At 38.4% G+C, this 16,147-nt stretch overlaps 1 protein-coding gene across 1 annotated transcript in view; it reads right to left on the reverse strand.

The window, feature by feature from the left end:
- Positions 1–16,147, reverse strand: part of tweek (transmembrane protein KIAA1109 homolog tweek) — a 789,520-nt gene that overhangs the window by 26,140 nt on the left and 747,233 nt on the right. Inside the window, 3 exon segments of the mRNA XM_068348609.1 lie at positions 552–737; positions 2,999–3,181; positions 3,354–3,623. Of these exon segments, the coding sequence (XP_068204710.1) occupies positions 552–737; positions 2,999–3,181; positions 3,354–3,623 (639 nt within the window).

Consider the following 16,147-nt stretch of genomic DNA (forward strand, 5'->3'; position numbering starts at 1 on the left):
ATAACTGACAATTTAGGTTCTGTACAGTAATGTAAAAGAAGAATTTTATTTGGATCTACTGTACACCTCCATGGCCAACAATGTCATGTTCTTCATTTCCAATAACAAAAATAATTAACCAATCAGTTTAGCTTTAGGACTACAGGAAGAAGGCATACTGAGTTTCTTATTATTCTGCTTACTGTCAAGCACATCACCCAATGCCCTTACTTGGAACTCATTGTGACCTTCATAATGTTCAAGTAAAGAAGGAACTGATAAGTTTGGCACACCGGTAGTCATGGGGACAGCAGTTAGTGTTTAAGGGTAAAAAATATTAAGTACTACAGTAGGATGAAAAAAAAAGGTTTGATAAAGGAGAGTGGCATGATACAGGAGAAGAGCATGTGCAGATGTTAAGAAGAGGGAAAGTAAATAAGGACTTTGGAAATCATAAAAATCTATTTTAAAGGGTAGCAAATAACGAGATATGTTAAATGAACAATTGAACCTCAAATACGAGATGCAATTGTATGAAAACTTTTTGAAATAGACTATAAAGTTATATTTACCCATGAAATCTGGTGTTGTTGCTGTTTGTAGATGCTTGGTATTCAAATGAATCTGCATTGAAGGGAGAGCAAATATGGTTTCAGAAGTATGATTATGATCTTGCAATCTAGTTGATGCTCTTTTTCCTTCAGAAGATGAGGAAAGTAGGCTGTCACTACGATCCAGAGATGGAAATCTGTCAACATCTGTATGGAAAGAAGTAGAAAAATGTCCCCAATTTACTCTACAAATGTATTATAAAAGTACAGTACATTATTCAGGCAAATCAATATAACTCAAAAGATTTTCAATGACAAGTACACAATTTCCCTTAAAACATAATATTGTAACCACTGTATATATTTCTTTAATAGCACCACACATTTCTGTTGCATTTTAAAACTAAAGGTCGAAAAGACAATGTTTCATCTTAATGAGTTTTTAACTTTAATGTCATCCTTTTCACGGTCGCCATTAACCATCATCTAAAACATTTTGTACACACATTAAACTTCCAGTTTATTCCTTAAATTACCTTCACCCGTTTGGTTTGTAGAAATAATAATTCTACAAAATTGAGCTTATAAAACATAACATCAAGTTAAACCTTTATACTAAATGTCCAGGACTATGAATCCCTAAGAACCTAAAAGTCTTAAGAAAAGGAATTTTATCAAATCTATTATTTCACTATTTACCTTTGAACCATAAGATATTACTGTACTTCTAAAGAGAAATTTCCTAAACCTTATAATAAATAAAAACTGAATAAATTACTCTACACATCATCATCCCTTTCCTTGTTTAGCCATGATATTAACAGTCCAAATACCCTGATGAGTTAGACCAGTTACCTGACACAAACAATTATATCAGTTTACTTCAGAAATTCATGGATATTAAAAGGTTTTTTTTCTGTCGCATAATTAGTGGATCATTCCTTTTTGGTCATTATGATTGGCCAAGACAAAGAATGTTCTATGCTGGGTTGTTGTGAGGAATACACATATTTATCAGATGATACTGTGAAAACCTACTTACGTATTGATTGCATTATTCATTTTGGATATAATAATATGTCTCTCTACTTTGTTAGAATAAGGGTTTGTCATTTAAGGCAATATACAAAGATTTTTCATCAATCACAATTGAAGACGATTCAGTGCAGCTTGCAACTTCTTGAATCTGTGAGATGTGAGCTATCTTCTCATTACTAGGATGTGTAATTTAAGGTTAGGAATAACGAGAGTACATTATACTGGTTAATAAAGAAATTGCTTTTGTATATTTTTGTGGTTATGTATGGATATAGTACCCAATATTTCTAGTTATGATAGAGAAATATAGTTTTTACACTCACTTCTGACATATTTCCCATGCTTCTAGTTATGAGTAGGCTATATACTTTTTTCCCCTCACTAAGACATCTTCGAATGTGATTAGAAACAGTCACTTAAGCTTAACAAGAAGTTGTCAGACAGGCAGTGGCCTCGGAAGGTGGCCTATCTGTCCCAAGACATTTTCCCCCAGTTTTTAACCAAGTTAGGAGTATGCACCAAATTAAGAGATTACTGATTTATGGCTGCTAGGTTTGATACATTTATGTTTAGGCTATAATTTTACTTATCATTACCATAAGTCTATGATCTTGAAGCAGCTCGAGTAGGATTAGAATCCATTTAATCATTCATTTAAATATACTAATTTATTATCCTTTTTGGGGTTATTGTGTTGTGTAGTCTCCAAGAACTATCCAATGAGAGTCTAGAACAGGAAATCCAATAAAATAAAAAAAAATACCAAAGAAATATTATCCTCCTAGTTTTAGGGCCAGTGTATCAATATACACAGCATCGACTTAATAAGTATAATGAAGACTTATGGATAGAGGCTCTATTGATTCCATCACAGCACCTATGCTGAAATATATTGAGAGACAATGTGACATCATCAAGAAACAACGTTGGTACCATAGCCGAGGTCAGCCCCAACTATATTTATACATAAATAGATGTTTGGGGATGGAACAGCAACTCATTCTATATTGACATAGCTATATTCTTTCATACTCATCAGATTTACGAAACCTCAAGTTTCAACTGCATATAGCCTAATTAAGTTAGGAGACTTTCTCAGAGCCTAGTTTTGGCTTCCTTCCCTACTCTTCGTTGTGTAGGAGAGTTTGGCTATCAAATGATAGTTAGGGGAAGTAGTTTAGTCTTCTAAGGTTGTTTCAAACAAGTTTCCAAATTGGTTTCCCAAATACATCCCAACTCCTATTAAGTTTGTAAAACCTATACACTTATTATATTATCCAACACCATGTATTTTTACAAAGAAGACCCTAATTGTATAATTTAAAAATAAATTTTTCAAAATAGTCCTTCATCTGATTGGATCTAAACTTTAAGAATCTAAAGCAGTCTATTAGATGTCTATTCTTAGGTATATGACGATAAATACTTACTGTCAAGTTCAGATGTGCAAAAAGCATAGTGAAACCATTCTTGTATGGTTCTAAACTGCGGAGGGAAAACCATGTTTCTAGTGATGCGACAAACGGTGGCCATAGAGACATGCTGAGCGTGGGTCTGCTCCATGACGCCAAGGCTGAAAGTCAGGTTCTGAACAATGTGGGTATCCCGAGGGGCTGTAATTAGAAATACAGTTTTGTCAAATAATTTGCTATTCTAATGAAGGGTTCATATTTACCTCATATATTACATTTACAGTATGTCAAATCTTTTTTTTTTAAACTTCCAGAGAATATGACATTAAAAACTTCATGCACATTATTTGTATAGGTAATATTATGCTCTTACGATCACCAGGGACTTCCTGAACTTCTGATGTAAAGTTAATGTAAGGTTCTTGAAGGCTAAACAAGGCCCATGATTTACTCTTGAAATTTACTCCATGGAAGCAGGCAAGGGAAATGGTTTTTCCATGTAACTCCAAAGATCCCCCCAAGACAGTTCCTGAGTCTGGGAGGGGCAAAGGTAGCGTTGTAAGGCGCAGTCCGGATACTCTGCTCAAAACTCCTTGCCAATGTCGGTGGTGGCGTGCATCCTGACCTGTTGAAATACCTAAAACTGGAGAAAAAAAATGCCATAAAAAGTTAAAAAAAATTACTATGTTCAGTCTTAATACTTTAGATCTTAGTCAGACAGTAGAGTACTGTTATGTGTACAACTAACATACTGGACACTCACTATACACATTTAATACATTAAGAAAATATTACATTGAAATCTAAAAAAAATAATATGCATACTGTAATCCTAATTCAATACAATACATAATATTTATGAGTCAAAGAAAATAACTTATAAAAGGTTTGTTTATATGATACTCTCCGATAATAATAATGCTTCTCTTTTGAAGTTTACCCTAAAGCTAAAAATATCTCAATTTCTTTCCTTTCAATAGGATTTGGGCTCTAGTAAAGTATATGTATTGAGATAATCTGGCAATTAATGGCAGTGACCTCGAATTGGGTACACCGCAGCCTCTTTGTCTTTTTATTTCTTTTTTTTTTTTTACTTTATGTAACTACAGTAGTATCAATGTTTACCCCCTCCAGATTGGGTGTTGTTTCTGATTTAGTTTATTAGCTATAATAGGAGATGTCTTCAGAGTTTTTACTAATATCTGCGAGAGTTGTTTAAGGGGGTTATTGCTGGGAGATCATAATCCTCTTTCTCTTTATTTCATGCTAGAATACTGTACTGTGATTTAAATAATCATTGTGAAGAGTGTGATTGCTTACTGCTCCTCTTATGAAGATATTTCAAATAGTAGCTAACAATGTTAAAGAATTCTAAATGTAAAAGAAACATTTAGTTCAGGAGAAAACCCAGAGAAGGCTAGGCTAGTTGATTATGATAATGCATCTAAAGCTACTGAGGAACTTTAGAAATTTTATAGTAATGAGGGTCATAAAATCTTTACCTCTGATTTGTTAATTTTAGGAAGACCAGTGAGTCCTTCAGGAAAAGGTAGTGATTCTAGCATAACTTGACCTGTTTTGTATCCTAGGCTAACTCTCAAGTTTTGCCAAGAAGTTCTAGTGCACTAGTCAATAAGAGTAATGATGGTATACTATGCTGATGGAGATGATGGAGATGATTGCCTCTTAAAGATCCACTCTCGTGTTACTGCAGGTCCTTCAATTACAAAACCCTTGCATTTCCATGACAGGGTCTGATCTTTATAACCACCATATTCTGAGATATTGTACTGAACTGGTAGACTGGATCTTAATATCCCTCTACTTGCTGAAGTAGGTCCTCATGATCAACCACTATGCCTATGTCAATAGTGTCAATTATCATATGGTTTCTGTAGAGCAGGAAAGACCATTTTTATATAAATCTTTTAAAGCTTCAAAGGGTGCTGAGTGGTTACAATATGTTTCAAGTGAGTTCAAGTCTAATGTAGGCGTGGCCACTAGTACATCTCGAGTTTTCCCAATTGGTGCTACTATAATTTCTGGAAGGTATCCAAATAAGTTACTTAAGATATGTCTAATAGAGCTTATTCCCTGGAGCTGTCTCTTTATGGACCTCTAAGACAACTAATGTTTGTTCATAATAAAGTTGGAAATACACTTCAAATTCTCTCCTTTGTAGTGGCTCTTTACAGAAAAGAAGTTTGCAGGTAATTAAAATCTTTATCTTACTTTAAATTATCTAACTTATTTAAATTAAACTATTTTTGATGGATTTCCAAGGATGCGGCAGCATTTTTGTATTTTGTGGTTAATCATAGGGAACAAGTGTACTCCCTTATGGTTGGGACAGTGTTCAATACACAGAGAAACTTTGATTATTTTCCCCATTTTTATTCTTTTATTCCTTTCAGAAAACTCACATTTTTTTTATCGTCCTGTAGCTTCTACGTATCGGAACTATTTTTTTTCGTACATTGTTTTTCTCCTCAAGGGATTTGTTTTTTAACAGTGGTTTGCCATCAGTATTTTGCTCTAACAGGCATTCTAGCCAAATTGGTAATAGGATTTGTTGAACTTATAGATTACTATACCTTCTTTCCCAACAGACCTTTGTAACAAGAAGGTTTTACTAATTTTCTGAGATATGGGAAAGCATGCATTCCAACCCATGGGTGCTGTCCGAGGCCAAACATGGCTATTGAATCCCTCTGTTCTCCAATCCTCCCTTGTTCAAGGAACCAAATCCTTTTCCCAGTGACATACACTAAACAATTCAGCAAAGGCCCATATTTTGAAAGTACAGATTGGAGAACTCCTGGGAAAGAATGTGATAGAAGTAGTCTTAGATCCTTCTCCAGGGTCTTAAAACAGGTTTTCCTACTCCCTAAAGTATTGAGAGGCTGGAGACCACTTCTAGATGTTTCAGTTCTAAACATGTTTACTGTTCTCACCAAGTTATCAATGGAAATACCCTCAACAGTCCTTGGGGCAGTAAAGGAAAAAGATTGGATGTTATTGAGTGACTTGACAGATGCAATCTTTCACATTCCCATTCCTCAAATTCTAAGAATCTCCTTCGGTTTGTGAATGGTTTGAAGGTTTGCCAATTTAAGTACCTGTGTGTCAGTCTCAGGGAAGATTCCCTTATCTTCCCCTTTTTGGAATAAGGGTTCTTTTGTAAGTGGATAATCAACTATTTTTTAATGAATTCTGGTTCAATAAATGTGACTAATTAAATTGCTTGAATCAGGAGATCTGGTCAATTTGAAGTCTCTTTTGATTCCAACTTTGATGATTCTATATTTGAGGAAAAACAAGTTTGTTTTTTCTTTTTCCATCAGAAAAGAGGCTGCCTTTTCTTCTTCTGTTGGAAAAGATCAAGAGGATCAAGTTTCTATTCGGTTCGGGCAGATGAGACTGCTAAGGACAATGGCTCTTCTAAAAATTATTGTTACAATGAGTTGCTTAAAGATAAGAGCTTCCAAATATTATCTCTATCAGAATTGGAACAGGGGATCCAAGCTAGACACAATTTGTATTCCAGTGATGCAGAATCAACTTCAACTACTGTATTGGTGGGATGTTACTCATCAGTTATTATAGGATATGTTCTTTATTATGAGGGTTCCAAATATTTCTCTTTTCTTGGATGCTAAACAGGAAGGATGGAGCACATCTCTAGAGTATCTCCCTCTATCAGTGAAGGACTAGAGGACAATAAATTTTTCCTATTACTATAATTGCCTGTTAGTTCAGCGATATTCAAGGTACTTAAAGCTCTGGAGTCGCTGGTAATGGGAAAGTGATTAGCTTATATTCAGAAGAAGGAGAACAAGGTCTAGATTCTTATCTCGGACATGGGTACTTGACAAATTTGAGGGAAATAATCTGTCTGCATCAGTTTATTACAAGGAAGTTGCACATCTTAGTAGATCATTTAAGAAGAAGAAAAAAAAAATCTCAAATAAATTTCTTCTAAATGGATGGTCTCTGCATCTGCTTGTGTCACGAGATTTGGAATTTCTGGGTATAAACAAGTTCCAGAGTACAATATCTGAGAACAGCAGTACAACTCTATTGGTTCCATTTTGCTAGCAGAGAGTGGTTTACAGATCTATTATCTCTCATGTATTGTAGCAAAGACAATGGAAAGTTAATTTTGATTGGAGCAAATTAAGGAAAGCTTTTGGTGACCATAACTAGTTTAGATATGTTTTAGATGAGTTTTTGCAATACTTTTTCATAAAAGGAAACTGTCCATATTATCTATTAAGGGCTATAAATTCATGCCGAATGCTGTACTCAAGCATCTAGGTTTGGATTTATCAATGGTGGGTATTATTACTGCAGATGTATTAAGGACTTTTATAGTAGAGAAATGCCGTGTTATCAGAACAATTTATGGGAATCTAGATATAGTACAGTACTATACCATATTACAATATTTAAGGGGTTTTGTTTTGATACTTAGAAAGCTTTTTATGTTAAGGATTCTCATGGCTAGGACTCTTTAGCAAAGAGCTTTAGTGCCAGCTAAATGCATTAGTGAAGTACAAAAGTTCTTTCGTATAATGTAGTTTTTGGAGAAAATAAGATGACTACCGCTTTTAACTTAGATTCTGAGCTAAAATACAATTTGTCTCAATTATTTCATATTCCTTCTTTGGAAAATTAAGTTGGTGATGTGTGAGGGAATATTTTTTTTGCCCTATGAAACCAGATTAGTATTCTTTGGACATCAATAAACATATTAGGGGGAAAGGTTCATCTTGTATTTAGTGGGTTAAGATTTCACATACAGCGGTAATCTTTCAAAAATTCCTGTCTTATTAAGAAGTTTAATCACAGGCTCTCAGAGAATTGGATCCAAGCTAAATTACACTCTTGAAGGTTAGGGTTCATGGTACTGAAAGTGCAGTTACCTCTTTTAATTTCTATAAGGCTCTTTCTTTGGATAGAGTCTTAGAAGCTGCTCAATTGTACCAAGTTTGTTTTCATTAAGTATTATCTTCAAGAAATATGTTTTCCTTTTCAAGATTGTCGGGCTTTCGGTGCAGTAGTAGCTGAGTGGATGTAATTTAAATGAAAATGTTCTTTCAATTTTGAAAATTTTATAAAGTTATTGTATTAGTTTTTTTATTTGAAAATTTATTTGGTTGTGTAATTCATAAGTGTAGATACTGTAGTAAGGCTATAATCTGTTCTCAATATGAAGGCTTGACTTATTAAACATTATTTGGTAACGACTGGTTACTGTGGCCAAGAGGTGAGCCTCCGATGCTAGTAAAAGTTGATTAGTTTAGGACTACATTTCCTATCTCTTTCCATCACTGACCCATCTCCATCAGTGTTGAAATCAGCATTGTGAACATCAAGGGAGTTTCATAAAAATAAACTTTTATTATAAAATTTATTTCTATGCTCTCCTTGTTTTCATATACATGCCCCCTCCTCCCCTACTGACTTATGATGTTAAGGGGTTAGGAATTACATTTATACTTCAAGGATTGATGAGGCAATGGATCTGGGACCAAACCCAAGCCGATGTTATTGTCATTAACTGCCACATTATCTCAACCTTGTACTAGAGGCTTAAGTGTATTTAAATGAAATAAACGAGAAATTTTTAGTTTTAAGGTAAACCGATATAAATCAGGCTTCAAGAGAAAAACCTTATGAACATCTGGCTAGTATGAAAAAGGTACGGTAATTATTATTATAATAATTTCATTATTGGTAAAAATATTGGGATTTAAAAATTATTGGAATTATGTAACACCAAGAAAAAAATTACACTGATAGGTTTATTACCACATGGCTACATAAATGCCATATGCTATTGCTGACAGGCAATCAGAGCAATGTAATTGTTGTTTTTAATAACCAACCTTGTGCTTCAAGAACTTTTTTAAGTAGGTTATAAAAGGGGAAAATGTCATACAATTCTGAAGATCATGCATTTCCTCCAGAATCAACAGAATTCCATAAAAAAGGGAAATGTTTATCAAATTTTTCAGCTAGCCTTAAGTGGTTAGTCAAAGGTGGATATAATGAGTGGTGAAAGGCTGTATAAACTACCATTACAAGTTACATAGTCTCACTTAAATAGTGCTCTTATTTTGAAACTGTCTGCAAAAGGCAGATGTGATACAATTAAATGCAGCTAATCTCAGTGAAAATAACTTTTGCATTCATAGAATAAAAAAGAATGCTCACTTTTGTAAGTGTACACACACTCTTCAAATATTTAGTTCAACTGAAAAAGACACTACTGTACCACTATGGTAATGCTCCTTATAGTCTTATAGTGTGTAGCAATTTATGATATTTAAACACCTCTTCTCTTCACAACTTCAGCTCTCTACACCAAAACAATAGCCTTCCCTAGACCCTCGTCATTGGAGACTGTCTTCTCAATAATTGATTTTACAAGAATTATCATGCTCCACAGTAATTTAGAAAAGGTCTTCCTATTTGTATCTTTACTTCTATCTTTCGCATTTTTTTATCCAAATTTTTTAGTCACATTTATGGTAAACAAGCAATCATTTCGTTATGAATGAGTTGTTAAGTGGTTATAACTTTTGATAACAATGGCTACTTGATTCAAAGTTGTACTAAATTAGTTTGAATGAAAATTCTGCTTTCATTTTGTTTCGCATTACCTACATATGTATAAGAATAATCATGACTGTACCTAACCTTGTTATTTCATATAATGCTATCTTTTGAGCCCATCATTACAACCAATAAAAAAATTCTTTAATGTATAGTTTAAAAGCTAATCAACTCATGGCTCTTTGTGGGTCAGATACAGGAAGTCTTCTTGAAATAATTTCCTACAAACTTAATTTAAGCCTTTTAAAAGGCTTGATTTGATAAGAGATTGCAAGGCTCATTTATAGGAATGATGACACTACTACCACTCTTAAAATTTTGTATTTACTACAGCCTAATCAGTTTGGTTTTTGTTATGTTGGGAATTTAAAGCCATTAATGCTTTTCAGGGTTGCTCAGATATCCACTTAGTTCTACAGTAGATTCAGAGTAATATTTCAGGTGCAACCTATCTGGTTTCAACCCCTTACTAAAATAGTTAAGTGGTAACTAATGGTCCATTCTGTATTGGTTCTGGTAGTACTCAGTTTATTCCAGTTTCAAGATCCTCACACAAAAAACCCAAATTCTTTATTTTCTTGTACCATTCTGGAGCATAACTATCACACTCACTCATTTCTAACTGTTCTTTTAGACACAGATTTTGTGGGGCGACACACTGAGATGGTAAATATGATCCTTATTTCTCTCCTTCAATAAGTATCTCTAAACCTCTGCTTATTCTTTATATGCCAAAATGTTAATAAAAATGTTTTATTCCTCCATTTGGAAAATAAGGGTGCTTACGTATCTACTTTATTGTGAGTTTGTGGTTAAGGGAACACCTTATGTGATTCTCTTGGACTAATGGTTCTCTTTTTTGTATAAAGAATGCACTAAATTGGTTCAATAATATTTTGTTTGAATGGCTTGATGTGCTGTTATCTTACAAGTTCAACCATTAACCCATTTTAGTCTTTTCTTCAATAAGGTAAATATGTTATTTTGATAATAAAATAAATTTTTGAATATACTTACCCGGTGATTATATAGCTGCAACTCTGTTGCCCGACAGACAACTCTACGGTAAAAACTCGCCAGCGATCGCTACACAGGTTGCGGGTGTGCCCAACAGCGCCATCTGTCGTCCAGATACCCAGTACTCAATGTAAACAAAGACTCAATTTTCTCCTCGTCCCACTGCGTCTCTATTGGGGAGGAAGGGAGGGTCCTTTAATTTATAATCACCGGGTAAGTATATTCAAAAATTTATTTTATTATCAAAATAACATTTTTCAATATTTAACTTAGCCGGTGATTATATAGCTGATTCACACCCAGGGGGGTGGGTAGAGACCAGCAATATATGTTTACACTTTTATGAGCTAAGAGTTTTTATTTCATTTTAGAAGTTATCAAAATAACAAAAACAAAATAAATAGGTACCTGGTAAGGAAGTCGACTTGAACAATTACTCTGCCTTTTAAGTACGTCTTCCTTACGGAGCCTCGCGATCCTCTTAGGATGCTGATCGACCCCTAGGATCTGAAGTATCAAGGGTTGCAACCCATACAACAGGACCTCATCAAAACCCCTAATCTAGGCGCTCTCAAGAAATGACTTTGACCACCCGCCAAATCAACCAGGATGCGAAAGGCTTCTTAGCCTTCCGGACAACCCAAAAAACAACAATAAAAACATTTCAAGAGAAAGATTAAAAGGGTATGGAATTAGGGAATTGTAGTGGTTGAGCCCTCACCCACTACTGCACTCGCTGCTACGAATGGTCCCAGTGTGTAGCAGTTCTTGTAAAGAGACTGGACATCTTTCAAGTAAAATGACGCGAACACTGACTTGCTTCTCCAATAGGTTGCGTCCATTATACTTTGCAGAGATATATTTTGCTTAAAGGCCACGGAAGTTGTTACAGCTCTAACTTCGTGCGTCTTCACCTTAAGCAAAGTTCGGTCTTCCTCACTCAGATGTGAATGAGCTTCTCGTATTAACAATCTGATAAAGTCTGACCAAGCATTCTTTGACAAAGGCAAGGATGGTTTCTTAACTGAACACCATAAAGCTTCAGATTGGCCTTGTAAAGGTTTAGTACGCTTTAAATAGAACTTAAGAGCTCTAACAGGGCATAAGACTCTTTCTAGTTCATTGCCTACGATCTCCGATAAGCTGGGGATATCGAAAGATTTAGGCCAAGGCCGAGAAGGCAGCTCATTTTTGGCTAGAAAACCAAGTTGTAGCGAACAAGTGGCTTTTTCTGACGAAAATCCTATGTTCTTGCTGAAGGCATGAATCTCACTGACTCTTTTAGCCGAGGCTAAGCATACCAGGAAAAGAGTCTTAAGAGTGAGATCTTTCAGGGAGGCTGATTGTAACGGCTCCAACCTGTCTGACATGAAGAATCTTAGTACCACGTCTAAATTCCATCCAGGGGTAGCCAAACGACGCTCCTTGGTGGTCTCAAAAGACTTAAGGAGGTCTTGCAGATCTTTATGTTTGGAAAGATCTAAGCCTCTATGCCGGAAGACCGATGCCAACATGCTTCTGTAGCCCTTGATAGTGGGAGCTGAAAGGGATCGTCCTTTTCTCAGGTATAAGAGAAAAACAGCTATTTGAGCTACAGAGGTACTGGTCGAGGATACAGAAACTGACTTGCACCAGTCTCGGAAGACTTCCCACTTCGATTGGTAGACTCTAATGGAAGAAGCTCTCCTTGCTCTAGCAATCGCACTGGCTGCTTCCTTCGAAAAGCCTCTAGCTCTCGAGAGTCTTTCGATAGTCTGAAGGCAGTCAGACGAAGAGCGTGGAGGCTTTGGAGTACCTTCTTTACGTGTGGCTGACGTAGAAGGTCTACCCTTAGAGGAAGACTACTGGGAACGTCTACTAACCATCGAAGTATCTCGGTGAACCATTCTCTCGCGGGCCAGAGGGAAGCAACTAACGTCAACCTTGTCCCTTCGTGAGAGGCGAACTTCTGCAGTACCTTGTTGACAATCTTGAACGGTGGGAATGCGTAGAGATCCAGATGTGACCAATCTAGGAGGAAAGCATCTATATGTATTGCTGCTGGGTCCGGGACTGGAGAGCAAAAGATTGGAAGCCTCTTGGTCAGCGAGGTTGCAAAGAGATCTATGGATGGTTTTACCCCAAGTGGCCCAAAGTCTCTTGCACACATCCTTGTGGAGGGTCCATTCGGTTGGAATTACTTGCCCTTTCCGACTGAGACAATCTGCTATGACGTTCAAGTCGCCTTGGATGAACCTCGTTACTAGGGAGATGTCTTGACCTTTTGACCAGATGAGCAGGTCCCTTGCGATCTCGTACAACGTCAGTGAGTGGGTACCTCCTTGTTTGGAGATGTACGCCAAGGCCGTGGTGATGTCCGAGTTAACTTCCACCACTTTGCCTCGAAGGAGAGACTTGAAGCTTTTCAAGGCCAGATGTACTGCCAACAGCTCCTTGCAGTTGATATGCATGCTCCTCTGACTCGAGTTCCACAGTCCTGAGCATTCCCGACCGTCTAGTGTCGCGCCCCAGCCCACGTCCGATGCGTCCGAGAAGAGAACGTGGTTGGGAGTCTGAACAGCCAGGGAAAGACCCTCTCTTAGGTTGATATTGTCCTTCCACCAAGTCAGACAAGACTTTATCTTTTCGGAAACCGGGATCGAGACCGCTTCTAGCGTCTTGTCCTTTTTCCAGTGAAAAGCTAGATGGTATTGAAGAGGACGGAGGTGTAGTCTTCCTAGTGACACAAATTGTTCCACGGATGACAGCGTCCCTACCAGACTCATCCACAGCCTGACTGAGCAGCGTTCCTTCTTCAGCATCTTCTGGATGGATAGCAGGGCTTGATCTATTCTGGGGGCTGATCGTCTTGTTGTTCAGCAACGTCCTCATCAGAGGGTTCCTCATCCGAAAACTGATGAGGAAACGGCAACGGAGTGGGCAACGTCTGGCTCGCTGAGTCCGGTCGCACTGGTGGATGCGTGACGGAGCCGGACGCAACATCATGGAACTGCTGCACAGTCTGTGAACTGTCAACAACCATGGGTGCGCGAGGAAGCACAGCGTCAACCCGAGACTGTCTAGACCGTCTGGGTTGTGCAGTCAACACCCTACCGGGTTGCTGAGGTTGACGCACTGCGTCAAAACAAGTCACCTCTGCTGGTTGTTGAACGTCCTGAACTTCAACAACCATCTCCGAGCGTCGCTTAACGTCAACGTGCGGCTGGCAACCCACACTGGGTCGCATCGGTGGAGGAACCACCTCAACTGGCAGACGCGAGTAGGTTACCTCAGCGTCAACAGGGCGCACAACCGACCGGTTGGAAGGTTGTTGGCCAGAAGGTTCGGTAGCAACCTTCTCCGCATTAAAGTCCTCTATCAAGGACGCAAGCTTGGACTGCATGTCTTGCAGCAAAGCCCATTTAGGGTCTACAGGAGCAGGTGTGGCAACAGACGGGGTTAGCGACTGAGGCGGTACCGCTTACCATCCCTGAAAGCCTTGTTATGCATGACATAATTGTACAGCAAAACTTCAAAGGCTCGAAAACAGCTGTGAAGTTGACCTGTAAACAACTTGGAGCGTCTCCTGGCCAGGCGCCAGGGAGAGTCTACGAGAATTGAGAAGTCTATCTGGGCAGAGGCATGAACTCCCAAGCCGAGAACTTCTCTCGTGTCATATCAGACTCTCGCTCTATAAACCAGTTTAAAAGAAGGGAAAGCAAAGGCTGTATCCCCCAAACTCCTCCTGGTGAAAAACCAGTCGCCTAGCCAACGTAAAGCTCTCTAGGAGAGCGAGAGAGCACTAACTTAAAAACAACGGCTTCGAAGTAGCTAGGCCTAGTGTAAGCTCTGACGTTTAGGCGAACGAGGAGCAGCAGTTACAAAAAGATCCGGACAAAGATCCTTAAAAAAATCATCATGATTTAATTAAAGTCCATAGGAGGCTAAGCAGCTTTAGGCTCCTCTCCATCTGACAGAGTCCTCAAGGGAATATCAGTAGGAGGGGGAACAGCAACTTCCTCATCTACAGGAACCTTGTCCGATAAAAGCTGAGTCTCAAGCAAGGGAGAGACCTACCGTGGTGGCAATGCTTTACAAGCAGAGTCCACACTCACTGGTGCATTAGTAGCGGACCAGAACGCAACGTCATGTAACTGCTTGACAGTCTGTGAACTGTCAACAACTGAACTGTCAACCACAACAGGTGCGTGAGGACGCACAGCGTCCACTCGAGACTGCTTTGACTGCCTAGACTGAGCAGTCAAAACAACTCTAGAATGCGGAGGTTGACGCACAGCGTCAAAACAAGTCAACTCCGATTGTTAGTGAACGTCTTGAACGTCAACAGGAGCATCAGCAAGTGGCCTAACGTCCAAATGCGGCTGAAAAACCACACGAGACTGCATCGAGTGTGGTTCTAAACAACCTGACTGACGTGACTAAGCTACGCCAACGTCAACAGTAAGCACAAAGGAACGTTAGGTTGGCTGAAAGCCAGGATATCGATGAGATAAACGGCTAGACTCAACGGACTAATCGGCAGAATAGTCTTCCATAAGGGAGGCAAGCATATACTGCATGTCTTGCCATACAACCCATTAAGGATCAACGGAAATGGTTGTGGTAAGAGACGAGGGTAACGTCTGTGACCGCAACACTTTGCCAACAAAAAAAGACTCTCGGAGTCTGTGTTACGCTTTTGTTAGGCGGCGAGCAGTTATCCGATGACTGCATAGGGTCAGAGCTGTCCTAATGGTTGTAACCAGGACGCTGGACCTGTCCTGAAAGGACTGACTTTCGCTTAAGGGCTTCGAAACCTTGTGACAGGTTTCTTATGCGAAAAGCCTTCGGATGACGAGGAGAAACAACGTCTCTCTCGTCTTATGGTAGGGGAGATCTTGGTAAGATACACCCGATACCATAGAGGGAAAACGTCTGTTCGTTGATCAAGGCCTCTCGAACCCATAAGTCGTTTGACATTACTTCTCCCCTGGGCTTGGGAGCATGCAAGAGGTCCCGGACTAGGTGAACGACAGGCACGAACAGACGAACCCTCGGACGCAACACTGTAACACTTTGCGCATATCACTTTATCACTTCGATTTTCTGTTTTGCACTTATTTCACTGAAATCGAAACTTTTACTGATTTCTACCTGAAACACGCAATTCTACCCTTCATTAAAAGGTAGTAATTGCGAAATCAGTCGTATAATGCAAGCTCATTAATACCAGCAAAAAACAGAAAACATATTTTAAGATAAAAAAATCAGTGGCTGGGAAAGAGACTAAACACTAGTTCATATAACTACGTTTTCAATCTCTCACCGCACATAGCCTGGGGACGAGAATAAAAAACTAAAAACGTTTTATCCTTCCTCCCCGTACAGCGACTAGGGACGAGAGTAACTCGAGAACAACGTTACCCGCTTGAACGGAACGTTTTCTCTCCTCTCTCTCCCTCCGTCTCTCTCTCTCTCTCTCTTTCTCTCTTGATTTCGCACCTAAGAGAAGAGCCCAATTATATTTCGTCAAAAAAACATGTTATTTGA

The sequence above is a fragment of the Palaemon carinicauda genome, chromosome 24 (assembly GCF_036898095.1).
Source record: "Palaemon carinicauda isolate YSFRI2023 chromosome 24, ASM3689809v2, whole genome shotgun sequence".
NCBI classification, from domain to species: domain Eukaryota; kingdom Metazoa; phylum Arthropoda; class Malacostraca; order Decapoda; family Palaemonidae; genus Palaemon; species Palaemon carinicauda.